At 37.5% G+C, this 20,033-nt stretch overlaps 1 protein-coding gene across 1 annotated transcript; it reads left to right on the plus strand.

The window, feature by feature from the left end:
• The first annotated feature begins 204 nt into the window (after positions 1 to 204).
• On the plus strand, positions 205 to 17,538 carry lactbl1b (lactamase, beta-like 1b). Its single transcript, XM_082155085.1, has 8 exons — positions 205 to 281; positions 5,476 to 5,551; positions 7,940 to 8,090; positions 9,364 to 9,470; positions 11,894 to 12,051; positions 14,280 to 14,527; positions 15,629 to 15,734; positions 15,973 to 17,538. The coding sequence occupies exons 2-8, from the start codon at positions 5,489 to 5,491 to the stop codon at positions 16,949 to 16,951; spliced, it is 1,812 nt and encodes a 603-aa protein (XP_082011211.1). The 5' UTR covers positions 205 to 281; positions 5,476 to 5,488; the 3' UTR covers positions 16,952 to 17,538.
• Positions 17,539 to 20,033: the final 2,495 nt, after the last annotated feature.

Genomic DNA, 20,033 nt, shown 5'->3' on the forward strand with positions numbered 1-20,033 from the left:
TACTAATTAAGCAACATTGCCTGCTAGGCCATCTATAGTGACATGGTTTGCTGTGTAACACTACAGCTCAATATTTGTGCTGCCTGTTCTCCAATGTTGGCAGATGTTGTAGATGACAGATAATCCAGAATCTTGGGTCTGGTGCAAGCTGGATTTATTCATGACCATGATACCAACATCTGTCGTGACTTCACAGTAAGCTTGCTGAACACGAGAGAGCGTTGAGTGTGAATACTCCTTCATCGTCAAAGAATAAGAGAGTTCCTAAATCTCAATTAGGGGTAAGTTCATGTTCAAATAAATGTTTATTGCATTTTGGTTTATGCAGCTACAATAGAAGAAAATGTAAGGACGTCAGTTGTGCTATACAGAATTATGCTAATCCAATGGACATAACTACCATTTTCAATAGCAGTTCCTTTTCAGAGTGAAAAAAAAAGACCGATGTTGATGTTGAGTGTGACCAAAATATTTTCTTTATAAAATAAGGGCAGATCATGCTTATTATAATGTGTATTCCGAGATTTTTACATGTAGCAATAGTGAATATTGCTTTAAAGTATTATAATTTTTTGCTTACGCTTTACTTATTTCTCAGTTTAAAATTGTAAATGACAGAACAAAATGTGATACAGATAGAAGAAGTGGACCAGATAGACATAACTGAAGCCAGTAGGAAAAAGCAAATCATATTTAATCTCACTAATACCCTGGGTTTATGTAAAATGCTTGCAACCTGGATGAATTTTGCATTGAAAACGGTTTATTTGCATTCACTTTAGCATATCTTCATCTTTTCTACAAAGTACGTTATAAAGTATAAAGCATACTTTATCTGGCACTCTATGTTTTTTTTAATATAAAGTACGTTATATTGGAGGGGGTGGGGTTGTATTCATATTTCACATGCGTAGGCTTTCACTAGTGCTCAATTGATCAATCACAGTGAGATTTGAAGCATGTCTTTCTCCAGGTGCAAACACTATATTGCAGATGATCTTTTACTTGCCAAAATGAGCAGTACAACAGAGCATACTGCATATTTTATATCCCACAATGCAATGCACTTAACATTTCTAAACCATTGTGGCAATAAAGTAATAATATCAACCAATTTTTAACCTCTTCCTTGACTTATTTAATAAATTCAAGAAATATATTTTAATGCAAAATTGGGATTAAAAATGTAAAATAACCAATGCTAATTCGAAGATGATACGTGGAAGACATCTTTTAAATAAAACACACACACACACACATACTATATATATACTTATGCTACAGGAACCAGTTTTTGTGTTTAAGCAATCAAGCAAAACGTCTCGGTTACGTATGTAACCCTCGTTCCCTGAAGGAGGGAATGGAGAAATAGTCGGCATGTCGACTGATTGGGATCACGCTTAGGGAGCCTGTCATCTTCAAGTATTGATAAAACGAGCCAATGCACATTGCCGTGCGAGATTTGCATCTTGCGCTCCGCCCCGCAGCGCGGGTATAAACAATGAAGTGGATGCACGCACCACTTGTTTTTCGCTGAGGAGCAGAGCGGAGCCCAGAGTCAGAGGTGATCCAGCAATAGAGGCGACGGGACTACGTCTCCGTTCCCTCCCTCAGGGAACGAGGGTTACATTTGTAACCGAGACGTTACCTTTCAGTCGCTCACGTTCGACATAGTCGACGTGTCGACTGATTGGGATCCCTGTTAAAATGTCACTAGTGCTGCCACCTTCCAGTGCCTAGACAAAAGTGCCTCCAGTATCCCCCCGAGGCCAGGGAAGTCACTGCTGTTCCACAAGACCCCGAGGCCAGGGAAGTCACTGCTGTTCCACAAGACCCACTCAGTCAGACTTGGATAACACTGTGAAAGCGTGCCCTTTCGTTGGAAAGGAATACGCTGCGGAAGCCACATCCTGCTCATAGGTAAGTAACAACATGTGGAGGATACACATATGAACTGGGCTTTACTGGGAAGTACAACATATGGAATGTCGCTGAGGTGGCTCCAGCCTATAACAAGGGAGACTCCGGACAGTGACGACACGGGCTCACCGCAGGGAGCCATACCGTGGAAGAATACACATATGGGATCGCCGTAGGGATCACAACATATGGATTCAGCCTAACACAGGTTCCACCAGTGCATATGAGTGTTAGGCCTGGCATCGGACGCTCCGCCATGTCCATTGCCGAAGGGTGTGGAGGAACTCAACAGGGTTCGGCTAAAGAGGAACTCTACTGGAGCAAGAATAGCGCACAGATCCGGTCCATAGGAGGGGAATGGTGCAGCAGGCCGACACTTTGAACCGGGCTTACAGTGTAGACTGGCTTCTATGCGAAGAGAGCAACCGGCTCAACACGTAGGCTATAGAATCTAGCGAACGTGTTAGGTGTCGCCCAGCCCGCAGCTCTACAAACATCTGTCAGGGTGGCACCCTGTGCCAACGCCCAGGAAGCAGCTACAATCCGAGAGGAGTGAGCTCGCAACCCAGGAGGTCAACGTGCACCTTGGGATTAATAAGCCAAGATGATGGCATCCACTATCCAGTGGGCCAACCTCTGCTTGGAGACAGCTTTTCCCTTCTGCTGGCCTCCGTAACAGACGAAGAGCTGATCTGAGGTCCTGAGGCTTTGCGTTCTGTCCACAGATAAAAGCCAGGGCTGGGTCTGCCTCCTCCGGGGCATGATTCGTCAACCGAAAATGCGTGCAGGTCCCCAACTCTCTTGATGGAGGCCAAAGCAAGCAGGACAACTGTTTTTAAAGACAGGACTTTTAACTCAGCTGCCTGCAGTGGCTCAAAGGGAGCTCTCTGCAGTGCGATCAGCACCAGAGATAAGTCCTAAGAGGGTATAAAGGGGGCACGAGGTGAATTCAGCCTCCTCTCTCCCCTCAGGAACCTGACGATCAGATCGTGCTTTCCCACGGATCTCCCATCCACTGCATCGTGATGTGCAGCAATAGAGGCAACATGCACTTTGAGGGTGGAGGGAGACAGCCCTCGCTCCAACCCATCCTGCAGGAAAGAAAGTACGGAGACGATCGAACACCTTCGGGGCTCTTCTCGGTGAGAAGAGCACCACTTAATGAACAGGTTCCACTTCAGGGCGTAAGCATGCCTCATAGAGGGTACTCTCGCAGAAGTGATGGTGTCTACGACTGATTGTCCTGTCCAAGGACCAGATATAGAGTTTCCAGAGGTCTGGACGCGGGTGCCATACGATGCCCCGCCCCTGAGAAAGTCCAGGATGAACCGGATGAGCATCTTCGTCGATGAAGGCGAGCATCCAGCATCTTCGCGAATCTCAACACCCGAGATGCTCATATTCCCACAATAGGAACATGAACCATCCACAAAAGCTGCTTCAGCGTGCTGTAAGCACAAACACGTGATGCAACTATTGTGACCGCCAGAGGGGGACAGGGAACGACCGCATCCAGAAATGCACAAGTGGAATGACATCTTGAAAAAGACACAAATGCACCCGTTTTGCTCTTTCAGGAAATGAAAACTCTCACCAGTGCCAGAGCACACAGGGGAATGATCGCAGCAACATTGACAGGGATGGTGCAGCCTGTACCAGTGAAGCACTCACTTTCTTCGCCCTCAACCAGGCGTCAGACAAACAAACACAAAAAGGAATTGTTAGAACAGCAGGTGAGAGCTCAGAAGGCTTGCGACCACCGCTGCACTCGCGCTGTAGAACCACTATCACAGGGAGAGACTTCCAGAAGAAGCACCGACACACTCGCTCATTGAATGAATCAACACTCTTCAGAGACACCGTCATGAAGACCGATAGGCTCCGAAGCGAAAGACAAGTGGTGCGTGCATCCGCTTCCATGTTTATACCACGGTTTATACCATTGCATCTCGCTCGCCAATGTGCATTGGCTCGTTTTATCAATACTCGAAGATGATAGGTTCCTTAAGCGTGATCCCAATCAGTCGACACATCGACTACGTCGACTACGGGAACTGTTTATAATGATCTTAAATTTAGACCTCTCTTGTTGTGACAACCATGTTATAGTAGCTTTGTTTCATATTGAATTCGCAGTAATTGACAAAAATGTCCATGCGTCGTGAGCCATACAGACAGATAATGAGCTCTTAGGGACTAAAATAGCACTGGTCCATTTACTATGCTGCAATTCATGAAATCGTGTCATGATTTCAGTGTCACTTGCATTGGGTTTTAATTGGAAATGGACATGCGATGAAGCAAATCATTTTTTAATTGCTGTGTGTCTATTTAATTGCTGTGTGAATATTACCTTTACCACTAAATGTTAAGTAATACTTCAGTGCATGTTGTGTTGCGTGATTCAGCTTGTGAACAATAGTGATTCACTGAAAAATTTCCTTTTTATGTGCTAGACCAAACGATATCCTCTCAGGACAATGACTCATCTGCAGAACAACAGGTTTTGTTCAGATATCACCCTGAATTTATATGAATGTGAGAAAAGAACAGGTCTTTGGTGGGCATGGTGAGCCCTCTGGACCCTGCGTGTGAGACGTATTCTGAATTTTAAAAGTAGACGTTCACATATAACTCTTAAGAGGTGAAGGCTCATCAAATATGTGCTATTACTCCCTGACTTCAATAGGCTGAGTATACAGACTAGTCTATCGGTCAGAGCCCAAGATCAATGTCCCCTATCCTTGAGGGCTAAAATGAATCTGACTGTTTGGGTTCAAAAAGGGTGTGTCACATACAGACAAGATGATATTCTGTGTCTTTCTTGTGCTGAGTTAAATACAGCAGAAGATCCATTAGAGAAGCATAAAGGTGGCAGCTGCGGATAATTGAAAGAATTGTGGGAAAAATGACAAGCTTTCAGCTGAATAACACCTAGACAAGAGTGAGTAGCACATGGAAAGTGTAGAATGTAAATGTGTCTTACCCATCCTTTCTGGACACTAAACTAAACTAAACATAATTATTTATTTTATTTATTAAATTTTTTTGAGAAATTGCCCATATGACAAAGGTAGAAATGTTGTTGTTGTTGTTGTTGTTGTTGTTGTTGTTGTTTTTTGTAAATGTCAGTTCTATATTCACATTTCAGTTTGACTACATGATATTTAACAAACTTTGTTTGTTGGTTGAGTGTTATTTATTTACATGTACTTTGCCTACATGTTTCTACATGTTAGTTAAACACATGACTTTGATTTGCCATTTTTAAAATATCAATGTTTATTTTTCACTTTATGCCCCCCAAAAATATCTAAATTATTTTTGTATTTTTTTAATTAACAATATGCTCATCGTAGAATAGATGTCATTGTATGCAACTGTGTTTTTATGTATTTTCAAATAAATTAATATATAGGACAAAAAAATTTGCATCAAATAATTGGCCTATACGGAAAACCTCCTGCTTTTTCTCCCACCCTAAACTGAAATGAGATCTATGCCTCTTTTTCCAAGTAATTTGACCAAACCAGTGAATTGTCTTTTTTTTTCCAGCTTTCGTATAAAAATGGGAGAGACGGGGAGCAAGGTGGTCCTGAGGGAGACATCTGTGGATGGAGTCCAGCCCCAGGTAATTTCCATAAAGACTTCAGTTTCACAGCCCAAGCATATTTTACTCTGCAGAGAAATTGTGCATGGCCGAATACAAAAACAAATCCTTCTCTAAAAAGTAAACAGCAAAGACTAAACAATTAGATTATGGCTTCTCTTGTTGAGTCACAAGCTATGTACTAATCCTCTGATGCATCAATGTTTAGTTCATGACCATCTGTGCTTATATTTTCATGCGAATGTGCGTATGAGACTCACAGTGTGTTTCACTGTCATCCCATTAGCAATCCCTTTTGATTTACTCAAATTAGATGTGATGCTGCAGTGGTTGGATCAAGTTGCATAGTCTCTCTCATTATTCCTCAGAATATGAATGTTCATGCTTTACATTATTACATGATGTGCCAGAAAAATTTTTTTTAGCCTTAACTGGAACACTGAGACATTTACATAGTAAACATCATGGGACCAGCCTCTTTATACTGTCTACTGCATTTGTTCAGCACATTTAAGCACATTGTTCAGGTGCTGTTTTCTCTGTAATTTCACTAATTAAAGAATGGGGTCCTAATCCTATGAGGTTTTCTTTATTTTTATTTATTAAACAAATCTCATTTTATTTATTGAGAAATTGCCCAATGGACAAAGTTTATTATTTTTTTTTTTTTTATTGTAACTTTGGGTAAAATAATTGTATTTTTGATTTATTTAATTTTTTATATATATTTTTTTATAAGAGACATTTTCTCATAGGATTTGATAATATATATAATTTTTTTTATGAAAGCATTTAATCTATTTTATTATTATTTTTTAAATCTAATTTTATTGTTTAGAGAAATTGGCCATTTGGCAAAGGTAGTAATTTTTTTTTTTTTTTTTTTTGTAAATGTCAGTGCTATACTCAAACTCCAGTAATCTCACATCTGAGGATTTATTAGTGATGATGGTTTATTTCATTCTGCTGGCAAACCCTGCTGCTCCTGTTAATCCCAATGTTTAGCTCCAGGTCAGATGGTCCAATCACAGACTGCTGTTAGAGTCACATGTCAGGGTCTTTAGATGAGTGGAGTACAGTAGTGTAGCTTTAGCACCTGCTAATGGCCTGATAAGATTGGTGTTAGAGAATATCTGCCAAAAGATGAGTCTAGTGAGAGTCTAGATGAGTCTGCCAAAAGATGAGTCTAGTGCTATGTACATTATATGTGACCAAAATGTTGTACATTCAAAAAACAGTACATACATTTTTTTATTCATTTTAAAATGTTTACTCCACTCATCCTTGTGTCCCTTATATAACATATCCTGCGGTCCCCTTGGGCATGACTTCTTGTCGACATTCACTTTATTGGATTAAATGCTCTTGCATCTCTTGTCATCTGTAGTCTTGAGACATGGAAAAATTCTCATTAGATTTGAAGTTTGATTCTCCCTACGTGGGAAGTCTGGTAGTTTGGAGCAGGGAACGCCACACAAGCACTGAAAGCGGGAAACAGCAGCCAAGTGAACTGATCTGCTGGGATTAAGATAAAGAACCGCCCTGGTCTGATGGGGTTTAGAGGGGTAAATCTTGGGATTATGATGTCAGGTCAGGCGCTGTGGTGGAAGAGGAAATTTAATTGTCAAAGGGAATCAGACGGCCAGGATTATGCCACACTCAGTGTGGAGATGGCAGGAGTCAGGTCTGTGTTTACCCAGTGCTACCTCGGTTGTAATTGCCATGGAATGGGGTTTTCCACTTTAGAAGAGGCGGAATTCCATACAAAATCTTCACACTTTCGGATTGGGACAAGTAGTTGAAACAGAACTGTATATAGGCACAATAGAACAAATGGAGCTTTACTTGTGGTGAGTGTTCTTATATTGTTTATTCTTGTTGTAAAGAGCGTTTGTCAGCAACTACTTGCAGGTTTTACATCATAATTTGTTCTCCTTGGCTAAGTCTCCCAATTTTATTATGATTTGTTTGGATTTTTGTATCTTGCAGTCATAAATTATAATATTTTGATTGACTCACAGCATGAAGAATGGAGCCGCCTCAGAGGCACACTGTGCTTCATTTTCTCATTTATTGTGGAATTTTGATTGGTACATGTTTCAAAGCATTGCGAAGCATTTTAAAATGATTGTTTTCTATTTGAATATATTTAAAATATAATTAATTCCTATGATGGCAAAGCTGAATTTTCAGCAGCCATTACTTCAGTCTTCAGAGTCACGTTATTATTGGTGCTCAATTATTAATAATTGTTCTTATAATTATCATTAATGTTGAATTATTATTTTTTATTTTTTTTTGCTAAATATTTTTGTGGAAACTGTGAATTATTTTTTCCGGGTTCTTTGATGAATGGAAAGTTCAAAAGAACAGCATTTATTTTATTTTTGTTCTCTTAAATTTTTAAAGCCAGACCCAGCAATTGCCATTGACGGTTTAACCAAAACCAGCAAAATGAAGGTGAAATGGACTCAACTGGGCCTGGTCTTTTTCTTGCTGCTGTCCATCATCATGACTGCTTGCTTCATTTGGCAGTACCAGCTGCCCAAGTTAGCGGCAGGTGAGTGAGTTGTCCACAGGTCATGTGCAATACTTCTGTATGAAAGCCTTGAGTCACACTTTTAAACTTTTAAAATGCAAAGAAATCTCTTTCACATTTTTTATAAATACTTACTTCTAAATATTTATAATTATAAAGCAAAATTGGTAACACTTTAGTTTAGGGTCCAATTCTCACTATTAACTAGTTGCTTATTAGCATGCACATTACTAGGATATTAGCTGTTTATTAGTACCTAAAACACATAGTAATGCCTTATTCTGCATGACCATATTCTACATCCCTTAATGCTACCCATTACCTAAACTTAACAACTACCTTAATAAGCAGTAATTAGGAGTTTATAGAGGCAAAAGTTGTAGTTAATAGTTTGAACTGGACCCTAATCTAAAGTGTGACCAAAATATGTCTGGTTTGGTGTCAGATATGTTGTCTTAGAGGTTAATCGAGGTGTGATTAGAAGGTCCTATAAGCTGTCTTTGTGAGTGGGGATTGATTTAGAACTCTAAAGATGGAAGACTGTCTTCTTTTCAGGTGAAGGTGCAGTAGAGCTGCATATTTAAAGCAGTTTTGTGCTTCTTAATCTACAGACCACTGTCCATTAAGTAATGAGGCGAATTCACTAAACCACACCCCAGTTTAACCAGGCTGCGACCCGAATATGAAATAATGATTGGCCAAACATTCACTCATTTAAGGGTTAAGTTCACTCCCTTTATTAAGACACATTTCTTTAACCCACATGATGGCTTGAATTTTATCCTCAAAAAATGTAATTAGCAATTTATTTAATGTGCGTTTAAATGGTCAGCCCAGTTTATTTACATCATGCATAATCAAATCCTGTATATAAATAATTGCAAACCACTTAAACATATATTTAGCACAGAACAATAACTAAATATATTAATGCAATTAATTGTCTCTGTTAACGTTCATTCTGTTTTGGAAATTAAAGTGGGGCTTATTATTCGTTAGTGTGTTAAAAAATAATCAGTAAAGGTTTTAATTCACTGTTCGGGCACATGATTATAATCTGTTTTGATTCTGTTTAATCGGGAAATGAATGTGCCATGTTCAAAAAATTCAAAGTTTTCCTTTGCCCCGTTCATGTTACATGTTCCCTGTTTCATGTGTCTAGTTTTGTCGTCCCTTTGTAGTCCAATTGTTTCATTGGTTCTGAAAATACAACATAGAAGTCCAAACAAACAGAGAACATGTAGTTCACTTTCTCTCGTTTTATATATATGTATTCTGTGTGCTTGTTCTTAAGATGGAAATGCCGGGGAAAGATCCAAATCTTTGAGAATGTGCCCTCGGTTCCCGGAGCCCACACTTCTGGAACACCCCATCCCTGGTTTGAAGGAGGCGCTTGAGAAAGTAAGCATGTGAAGATCGAACACTAAACACTTCACTGCTCAAAAATCATATCTTAATCATTATTTTTGTCCTTTTGTGCGATGATTTTATTATTCTAAAAGTCAGTCATTTGCACATGTGTTTGAAATGGTCAACCCAGTTTATTTACATCAAGCATAATCCAATCTTGTATATAAATATTTTCAAACTATATTAAGCACAAAACAATAACAAAATGTATTTTTATTTTATTGAATGATTTTGTCCTTTGCATTAAGACAAATGCCTGGTCTACTAATTTACTTTCTTTTTATTCCAAAATCAAGTCCACTTATACAGACCCTTTCCAAAAAATTGGAATATCATGGAAAAGTTTATTTATTTCCCTAATTCCATTCAAAATGTTAAACTTCCATAGATTATAGATTCAGGGCCCACAACTTAAACGATTTCAAGTATTTAGTTGTTTATTTGTACATAATTTGGGCTTCCAGCTCATAAAACCCACAAAAACAGGATTTCCAAAAATTTGAATATTACATGAAATCACACAGTAATTACACAGTAATACCATGGTCACTGAACCAGGTTTTGGTTCTTTTGGCAGTGTAGGCAGGTGCAAATCCTGCTGGAAAATGAAGGAAGCATGAAGTGCTCTGAAAATGTCCTGGTTGACGGCTGCGTTGACTCTGGATTTAATAAAGCACAGTGGACCAAAGTCCTCTTTTCTGATGAGAGCAAATTTTGCATCTCATTTGGAAACCAAGGTCCCAGAGTCTGGAGGAAGAATGGAGAGGCACACAATCCAAGATGCTTGAAGTCCAGTGTGAAGTTTCCACAGTCTGTGTTGGTTTGGGGAGCCATGTCATCGGCTGGTGTTGGTCCACTGTGCTGTCCACTCAACGCAGCCGTCTACCAGGACATTTTCAGAGCACTTCATGCTTCCTTCAGCAGACAAGCTTTATGGAGATGCTGACTTCATTTTCCAGCAGGATTTGCACCTGCCCACACTGCCAAAATAACCAAAACCTGGTTCAATGACAATGGGATCACTGTGTAATTACTGTGTGATTTCATGTAATATTCTAATTTTTTTGAAATCCTGTTTTTGTGGGTTTTATGAGCTGGAAGCCCAAATTATGTACAAATAAACAACTAAATACTTGAAATCGTTTAAGTTGTGGGCCCTGAATCTATAATCTATGGAAGTTTAACGTTTTGAATGGAATTATGGAAATAAATAAACTTTTCCATGATATTCTAATTTTTTGGAAAGGGTCTGTATTTATTATGCCATGATTTCAAAATGTCCCTTCGCACTTTAGATGCCATTACAGCAAAACCCTTGGCTGGAAGTAGCCCAGCTTATAAATGCTGTTCCTCAACTTGTACCTGTGGCAATTACCAGCATGGAACACCCTCATTCTTGAGAGCGATGGTAACAATAGTGTACTGGCACCTTAAAAATCTGTTGCATGAAATTAAATTAAAATGTCAGCGGTGGGAAACAAAATATTCATTTTATTCATGGTTACAAAATATTCAGCAATTTAGCAATTAAGAGTGATGACTTATAGAATAAGTGATTTGAATTAATAAAAAAATGCTCTCAATATTTAAGGACTTTATTTAAAGTTGACATGTAATTTCTGTGCCACTAGCACCACCAGATTGAATCGCAAAAATAGTGACTGTTACGCACAGGTTTCCAGAAGACGTTCCCCGTCTGCCATTGGTCAGTCAAACAGAAAGTCCCACTCCAGTCTCACGCCATTGGTTGAGCTGAATCCGTTGTGTCCAGCTGGTCAGCATGATAACAGAGCATTGTTTTAATATCCACAGTGATATTTCAGGGAAATCAACATAAGAATGTCTTGTACTTGTCACCACCATGAGGATATATACAGTACCGTTCAAATGTTTGTGGTCATGAAGATTGTTTTTGAAAGTAATGAATACTTTTATGCAGCAAGGATAATTGATCAAATGTGACAGTAAAGCTATTTATAATGTTACAAAATATTACTATTTCAAACAAATTGTGTTCTTCTGAACTTTCAATTCATTAAAGAATCTTTAAAAAATGCATCAGTTTTCAGAATGATGTTAAGAAGCACAACTGTTTTTAACATTGATAATAATAAGAAATGTTTCTTGAGCACCAACTCGGCATATTAGAATGATTTCTGAAGGATCATGTGACACTAACTACTGGAGTAATGATGCTGAAAATACAGCTTTAACATCACAGGAATAAATTACATTTGAAAAAATATTAAAAAGGAAAACAGTTATTTTAAATTAGAATAATATTTTACAATATTACTATGCATTTTGATCAAATAAATGCAGCCTTGGTGAGCATAAGATATTTTTTGAACAGTTGTGTATTCCAACAGATCATTGCTACCATATAAATTAATTTAATAATGTCATTCGTCTAGGTTGATGCACTGCTGCGCAATAACATCAACCCCGTCAGTCTGCCCTCATTGTCAGCTATTGTTACTTACAATGACACAGTGCTGTGGACGGGGAACTTCGGCAAGAGAAATGGTAGTGATCCTAACTCTGCACCACCAAATGAATACACCATTTACAGGTACATCATATGTCATTATATAATATATTTTATAAAATATATGTGTTAAATGTTTTAAAAATACATGTTTATATTTATTTTATACATTGTTTGGACTTGCATTCAAAATACTGGTTGACAGGAGATATGATCAACTTTCCTCTGCATAGCACACAGATCGCCCTCATATGAAGGAGTCTGGCATGGAGAGGGGTGACATTATTACCAAATACCAACTAAGTGTCTGTGTGCTCAAATCCCGCTCTGAAGGGTCCTTCAGTCAGACCCATATAGTTGCAATTATTCAAGCATCATCACATAAGAGCTTTGTTATTATTTTTCATTGATGAAGCACATATTTCCACATTGAGGCCAACTGTGTGCCTAGATTGATTTAATCAGTCCGAATCCACTTCTAATTTGCTAATTTCTAATTCTAATTTGCTCACTTCTAATTTGTGATTGGAGCTGTCATTTCAAGCAATACAGCTTAATTGTGTTGCATTTTCAATGTGGACAAAATCAAGCTTGTTCATGTTGAAAGCCATGAACTCAATGTTTTTGTAAAAAAAAAAAAAAAAAATAATACATATACTATATTATAATACATATAATAATACATATGTTATATACTATATAATAATACATATACTATACTAAAAAAGTACAGACTTGCATAGGTATAAAGCAGTAAAAATATAAATATAAGACAAAAAAGTACATTAGTACATCACAACACAAAATCAATTAATTTGTGTATGTGTGTGTGTATATATATATATATATATATATATATATATATTAATGTTGGCACATATCCATTTTTGTGTTATATTCCTTTTTTACTGCTTTATCCCTATGTATGTCTGTACTTTTTTGTTTTTTGAACGCTCCTTTAACCAAGATAAATTCCTTGTATGCAAACATAATTGCCATTAAAGCACATTCTGATTCTGATTATGAAACAGAACCAAATGAATACCAGCACTACTTTTTCCTTTTTTCAGAATAAAGCAAGGAATGTACAATTTAAAAGGAATGAATTCTTTGTGCTCAGTTATCTAAATACATGCATTATAAATGATTAATGGGTTATTTATGATCTGCATGCCTATTTCCAGAATTATGTTTTTGTTTTAAACTTACTGAGGACTGGGTGTGTTTTGCTAATTAATATCATGCTATTGTGCATTATATATTCAAAAGGATCTTACTCTATGGATCATAATAATATACCTTTTTTTTCTATCTAAACTATAGACCACCAAGTCCACATTTAGACAGGTTATGTACAAAGGAAAATATCTATATTTGCTGTCACATTTCTTTTTTTTGTTTATAAAACCTATCCATGGACTGTATAGTGCTGTGCTGTGTTTAGGCCAGATTATTTCTAAAGGTTCTGAGGGTTGGCAGTTGCATTATATGGTATTGAATACAGATGACAAGGCTGCTGTTTTAATAAGATCTTGAAAATATATAGGCATTTCCTCTTTTTTTTTAAGAAGTAGTCATTTCTAAGTCCTGTTAATGCTACTAAGCTGTTTCTCTCCAGTTCTAGCTGTGTAAATATCATCTTGTACATAACTCACCTACTGTTTTCAAGGCTAAAACTCTTGTAATGGATTGTAGACTGGTTTTATGACTTTTTTCAGTGTCAAGGGTGTTCACAAATGCTATATAATCCATCTTTGAGTTGCGAAGTGTTTTGGTCTGTTTTACTCGCATGGATGAGAATGTGGGATTTATGAGGGCATAGTTCAAAAGGCTGAAATTGAGCTCATAAAATTCTCAAGGTCAGTCTCAGTGTCGAGTGCTGACGCACTCTGGGTTGGCCAGTCAATCAACGGCACACAATGCAAACAACTAAACAAGTCAGGTGTGTACAAAGCCAGCAAGGCATAATATGACCGCATTTTTATTGAAATATACACAAAAAAATAAAACCTCAGTATGTCAGAACAGGTTTACCCTTCCTTTACTTGACTGATGGCTAGAAATACAGTCAAGTATTATTATTATTTTTTTATGACATGCTTCGATGTTCAAAGTAGCATTATACTTCACTTGATGTCTGACCATTTGATTGCATTTTCATGATTAATAATTAAATTTCATTGCTGAACTTCCAGCACCAATGCAAAAGCTGATGTTATTTTCTCATAGCTTGACTATTTCCATAAATAATAAAAATCTTATTTTGAGCACATTTGAATAAAGAATCTGCTGTGTTGTCGCCCCTTCTGTAGGATTGCCAGTGTATCCAAGATCTTTCCCACCCTGATGCTGTATCGATTGTGGGAAGATGGCAAGGTGGGCTCCCTGGATGACCCCCTGGAGAAGTATGTGGACAACTTCACCATTAAAAACCCCCTGGGAAAAAGCAGAGACTCTGAGCTGAAATACGTCACTGACGGGCTGATCTTCCTTGACAGTGGTGAGGTTCAAATCAGATCGTCCTCGGTAACATTAAGGAGAATGGCCAGCCAGCTTTCTGGTGAGTTTCCAGCTTCCAGTTTTGTGCCAAGAAGCAATTCCATGGTTGCACAATCACTGAGATGTGAAAAAAACACGTTTCTGTTTATAGCATTTTAATACCTGTAGCAGCAGGTCAAAATGAACGTTTCTTTGAACTCAGCATTGGACCCGCTGTTTGGCCTCAATTGCTGGTGGTGAACATGGACAATTTAGTGGAACAAACTCAAGAGCTCAGAATTGAAAACAAAACTCATCTATTCCATTTTCACAGCAATCTACCTGTCTACCAATCTACTTGATGTGTGTGATTACTGTTCTCACTATAAATACACAGGCTGGTAAAGATGAAAAGCTGATATTAATTTTAAATCTTTTCAGTATATTTAAATATGACACACACATACACAACAGAAATAAATGCAGGCCGTTAAAAAGGTAATAGACATTTTTAATGATCAACTAAAAAGGTCAAAAAAAAAATGTTGGGGCCAAAGATTTTGTTTTACTAAGATTTTGTTTTACTTTTACAAAAAAAAAAAAATTTCCCCCCAGTATGTGTTTGGTATACTTAATTTTTGACGTGACCACTTTTGTTAATCCTGGGACAACATTCACATCCAAAAACATAGTCTGACTCCTATGCCTAAATTTAACCCTACCCATAACTTATCCCTAAAATCAAAGGGAAACGATAGGTGTTGTTGTAAGACTAAACTCTAAACATTAAAAAAAACATTAACTCTTAACCAATCCCTCAAATCTGATTGGTTGATTGGAAGATTGTTCCAGGATTAACAAGGATGTTGATCCATAAAGAACATGTTCTACTTGGTGAAATCACATTCACCAGCTGAACATATAACCTTTCTATGTATACTCAAATTGATAGTGTGCATGAACTCAAGCGGTCGACACATGCGCGCTAGAAAGTTTCAATTTTATCCAGTGGCTGCACTGTTTCTCTCCAAAAGTTGACTGATAAATATGTCACGTAAAAAACGAAGATGAAAATGGAAGAGGCCAGCTGATCCTGTGCCTTAAAGACTCGAATGTAAAGCCTTCTTCGCCCACTTCCTCGCAAGCTTCTGCTTTTGAGTCTAATATAGTTTTTTTTTTGCAGGTCTACCCCGAAGACTCCGTGGAACTAACTTGCTGTGGAAAGGGAAGACAAAGGCTGCAATCAACCTCCTGCAAGATGATGTGCTCGTCGCAGATCCAGGGACAAAGTAAGTTCCGTCACATTAATCTGTCTGATTTATGTAACCGTATTTGTTCATGTCAGCTACTTTTAACAAACCTCATTTTGTGTACATCTCAATAGCTTTTGTGTGTGTGTGTGTGTGTGTGAGTGTGTGGAAAGGTTATGGACCATGATAACAACTTTTCTGTTGTCTCCTAATAACTTGCCTTTGAGGTAAAAAAAAGAAGACATAACATACTCTTTTCTTGTCTTTTCTCTGTTAGATGTCACTACAGCAATTTGGCCTTCTCTTTGCTCGCCCATGTCCTGTCTGAGAGAGTTGTGGGTATCAATTACCAGCGATGGGTCACAGATAACATTCTGGGCAGGTTGGGAATGGAGGACACAGGGTTTGACATCAACCCTGCTATCCAAAGTCAAATGGCTGTCGGTGTGTACGCCAGTGGCCAAATGGCGCCTCTTTATGACTTGGGGTGGTACCGCCCCTCAGGCCAGATGTATTCGACGGCTGCTGATATGGCTAAGTTATCCATGATGTTGCTGGGAGCCTATCACCGCAAACTATTGGAGCCTGACACCTTAAAAATTATGCTAACCCCTCTGTTCCGCTGCGACAAAGACTACTTTGCCAATCGCACCGGAACGCCGTGGGAAGTGAATGAACAGATGGGATATGAGGTGCTACGCAAGGATGGTGATCTGGACGGCTATTCCGCTACATTCTCTCTTGTTCCTCGGCTCAAGCTAGGCTTGGTGGTGCTAATGGCGGGCACACGACCGCAGAACCAGGATGTAGTGTCAAAGGCATACTCTTATATAATTCCCGCCATGCAAAGGGCCTTTAGGGAGGCCAAGCGGTTTCTTATTCCTCCCCCCAATCCTGCTCCCTATGTGGGCTTTTACACTTACGGCAATATCACGTTTTACGAGATTAAAGCGGGGCCAGATGGTGTCTTGATCATGCAGCAGTTTGGACCTCAAATTGAGAATCTCATCCCTGAGCGGTACCGGACCATAAAATTGAATTACTTAGTGGACAGAGTCTTTAAAGTTGTGTTCGAGAAAGAATATCCCTGTGTACTGCTTGTCAACACCGCATCCGTGTCCCTCGAAGCCCAAGATGGACAGCTTTTTAACTTTTATGTCTTTGACAAGAAGGGTGTGTCTCCTGGATTCGACGCTCCAGGGCTCAACACATATAATGTCATTCGAATATATCGCAGACCCACGTTCTCCAACTAAGGATGAAATGGTTTCCCAAAAACTGTGATCTGAGACATTGGGGCTTTATATATGAGCGATTGGGTCAAATTAAAACAGAGGAGGGTTACCACTGTCATTGTTTTTCCTGTATAGCTTGTTTAACCTATGAGGAAATTTCAGCATAACCTATTTTTGCACATGCGTTCATGTCCTTGTATATAAAGATGTCCTTATATTTTCATGTTCTTCCTTATTATATAACTTGTAATTTTACAGTTCCTGTCAAAAGTTTGTAATCATTACAATTTGCATTTATTTAATCAAAAATACAGTCAAAGCAGTAATATTGCAAAATATTAATACAAATTTAAAGAACTGTTTACTATGTGAATCTATTTTAAAATGTAATTTATTCCTGTGATGGCAAAGCTGAGTTTTTGAAACTCATTTCAAGACCTTGACAGGTACTGTATATAAAAACCCTTTGTACAGTTAACTTTGTACATCAATTATTAATGCTATTTTCTGGATCTAACATTATGAATAATTTTCAAGCAAAATAACATTATACAAACAATGAGCTCTTATTGAGACTTAACTAAATTGGTCTCACTAAATCAGTCACATTTTAATTTTCTATGCCATTGCAACTAAATATGCAAAAATAAATTCAGTTTTCAATGCTTAAATAGTCTTTTATGCAAAATAAGCCTTGTCCCATTCTATGAATGAATATTAATGTATAGACTATTTAATCATCAAAAGGTCACCATAACAATCATTTTAATTGTGAATTACAGACTGTGGTAAAACCAAAATTCATAAGATCATTATAAATTCTTAAAAAATGCTCTAACTTTTAGACTTTGTACTTGTGACTGCACTTTGAAAGTGTTTCTGATTAACATAACAATGCTATACACATTATATTAACTTTATGAGAGATAAGAATGGAATTATGAGAATGCAAATGAGTTTGTGTCCATAATTTGCTTAGGCTTAGTTTGTACAGTGGCAATTGAATACAATTTATTTACAAAAAATAAAACAATATTTCATATTCAGTGGAATACATAACGCTTAACATACCAAAATAAACCAATTGGAACTTACAGTTTTTTTTATTTGCTTTGGTACTATTTTCACAAGTTAGATGTACATTTTCAAAACTCTTAGTGCTAATATCACAACAGATCATCAAAAGTGCACTTTTTTCAAACATTTCATTATGTTTTCAAGTGTGTTAGCACAATACACAAAATCACAAAGTATCCTTTTCACAACAGAAAATAAGTGTTTCATCTACATAAATGTTTCATTCAGTAACTGCCTTTCATAAAGCTCTTACTATCAAACCTTTGATTTGCATCTCTTCTTGTTCAGTTTAATACATTTGTCTATTATTTAATCCAACTGATCTTAATGGTTAATCAATTAATCATTTGGTACACCTAGAGGTTTCTATAGATATTGATTATACAGTTTCTATAGAACTTGTTTGCAATTTCCGATATGGATAACCAAATTAATTCTTTTTACATAAGTGATTTATAGATACAGTAATAACCACCGCTATGTTCAAAGTGTGTACGCAAGTGTGTGTGTGTGTGTGTGTGTGTGTGTGTGTGTGTGTGTGTGTGTGTGTGTGTGTGTGTGTGAGAGAGAGAGAGAGAGAGAGAGAGAGAGAGAGAGAGAGAGAGAGAGAGAAAGATACAGAGAAATTTGCCATTTATGCAAATACTGTAAAGCAGAATAGAGTATAAGAGAGAGGAAACAGTCAATGACTGTAAAACATCAGATTGATCAGAGATGCATCAGCAGAAGGGAGACAGACGGCATCAAATACAGCCTTTTACATTACAGTATGTATGCCATGTGATACTGTAAACATGGTAGAGACATGGTAGTTACATTACTGTAACTCAACCTTCATCTGTAAAGGTCCACTACAGTATATTCAGTCAAATAGTCAAAATCATTTACTGTATTCATTGCCAGCAAACTCTGTTCTAGCACAGAACCTCATGGCTGTGCTTCACCACACCTTTTGATAACACACTGGATAGATACTATTACAAACATTATGGATTCAATTACATAAGTTAGGTTATGCACATGTATTTTCTAATGTGGCATAGCATGTGTTACTGTAATTAATTCAGCAATAACTGTGATTTGAAACATGTATCTTGCATTGTTTGCTGTTGAATGAACTGATTGTTAAAATTACTAAATTGAAAGATCATACTGTTGTGTTTCTGTGATTAAAATAAATGTTCTCATTACATATTACAATAATCTTGTGTTTGAAACAATGATTATGTGGACTGAAAAGTGTATAACTGTAATGAAAGCATGAGATCAGGTTTTGAAAGAATGACTAGCTGTGTTACAAGTGTGATCAGTTTGGATTTTTTTACTAAGAGTTTTGAAAATGAACACCTTACTTGTGAAAATAGTACCAAAAGCGAATAAAAAAACTGTAATTCTGTGGCAGAGGAAAACAGACGATTTGGAAAGACATGCCCTCTGAAACTGAATTTATAACAGAACACATTCAAAACATTTTTTTTATAAAGTGTGCAAAAATAATGTACTCGCAAATCATTTTTGTCATATGAAGTTGGTTTTAATATCTCTCTCTCTCTCTCTCTCTCTCTCTCTCTCTCTCTCTCTCTCTCTCTCTCTCTCTCTCTCTCTCTCTCTCTCTCTCTCTCTATAAATTCTATAAATGTTCTATAAATTACAGATATCAAAGTCTCCCCCGGCCCCGAGACAGCTACACCCATTCATCTCTCATTTATGTCACAGCAAGATGGAACTGCTATATTAAACTGTCAACAGGCAACGTCACTAAAATGGAAAAATAAACAAATAATGAGCAATATTTGTCTCTTTTAAAAGTAAAGCCACAGTTCTCCAATGTAATCAAGTAACAATCAAACTATACAATTAATTCTAGTGAAGCACTTTTGGCACAAACATTTCTAAACCACCAATAAAACTCCATAATTGCAACATTTAAGCCAAACCCCTGCACACAGCAATCTGACAAGCCCCTGCAGTTAATTGAAACATAAAAGACATACTTTTCCCTAATTGTCTGTAAAGATTAATGTTC

Source organism: Leuciscus leuciscus, assembly GCF_965113295.1.
Source record: "Leuciscus leuciscus genome assembly, chromosome: 23".
Taxonomy (NCBI): Eukaryota; Metazoa; Chordata; class Actinopteri; order Cypriniformes; family Leuciscidae; genus Leuciscus; species Leuciscus leuciscus.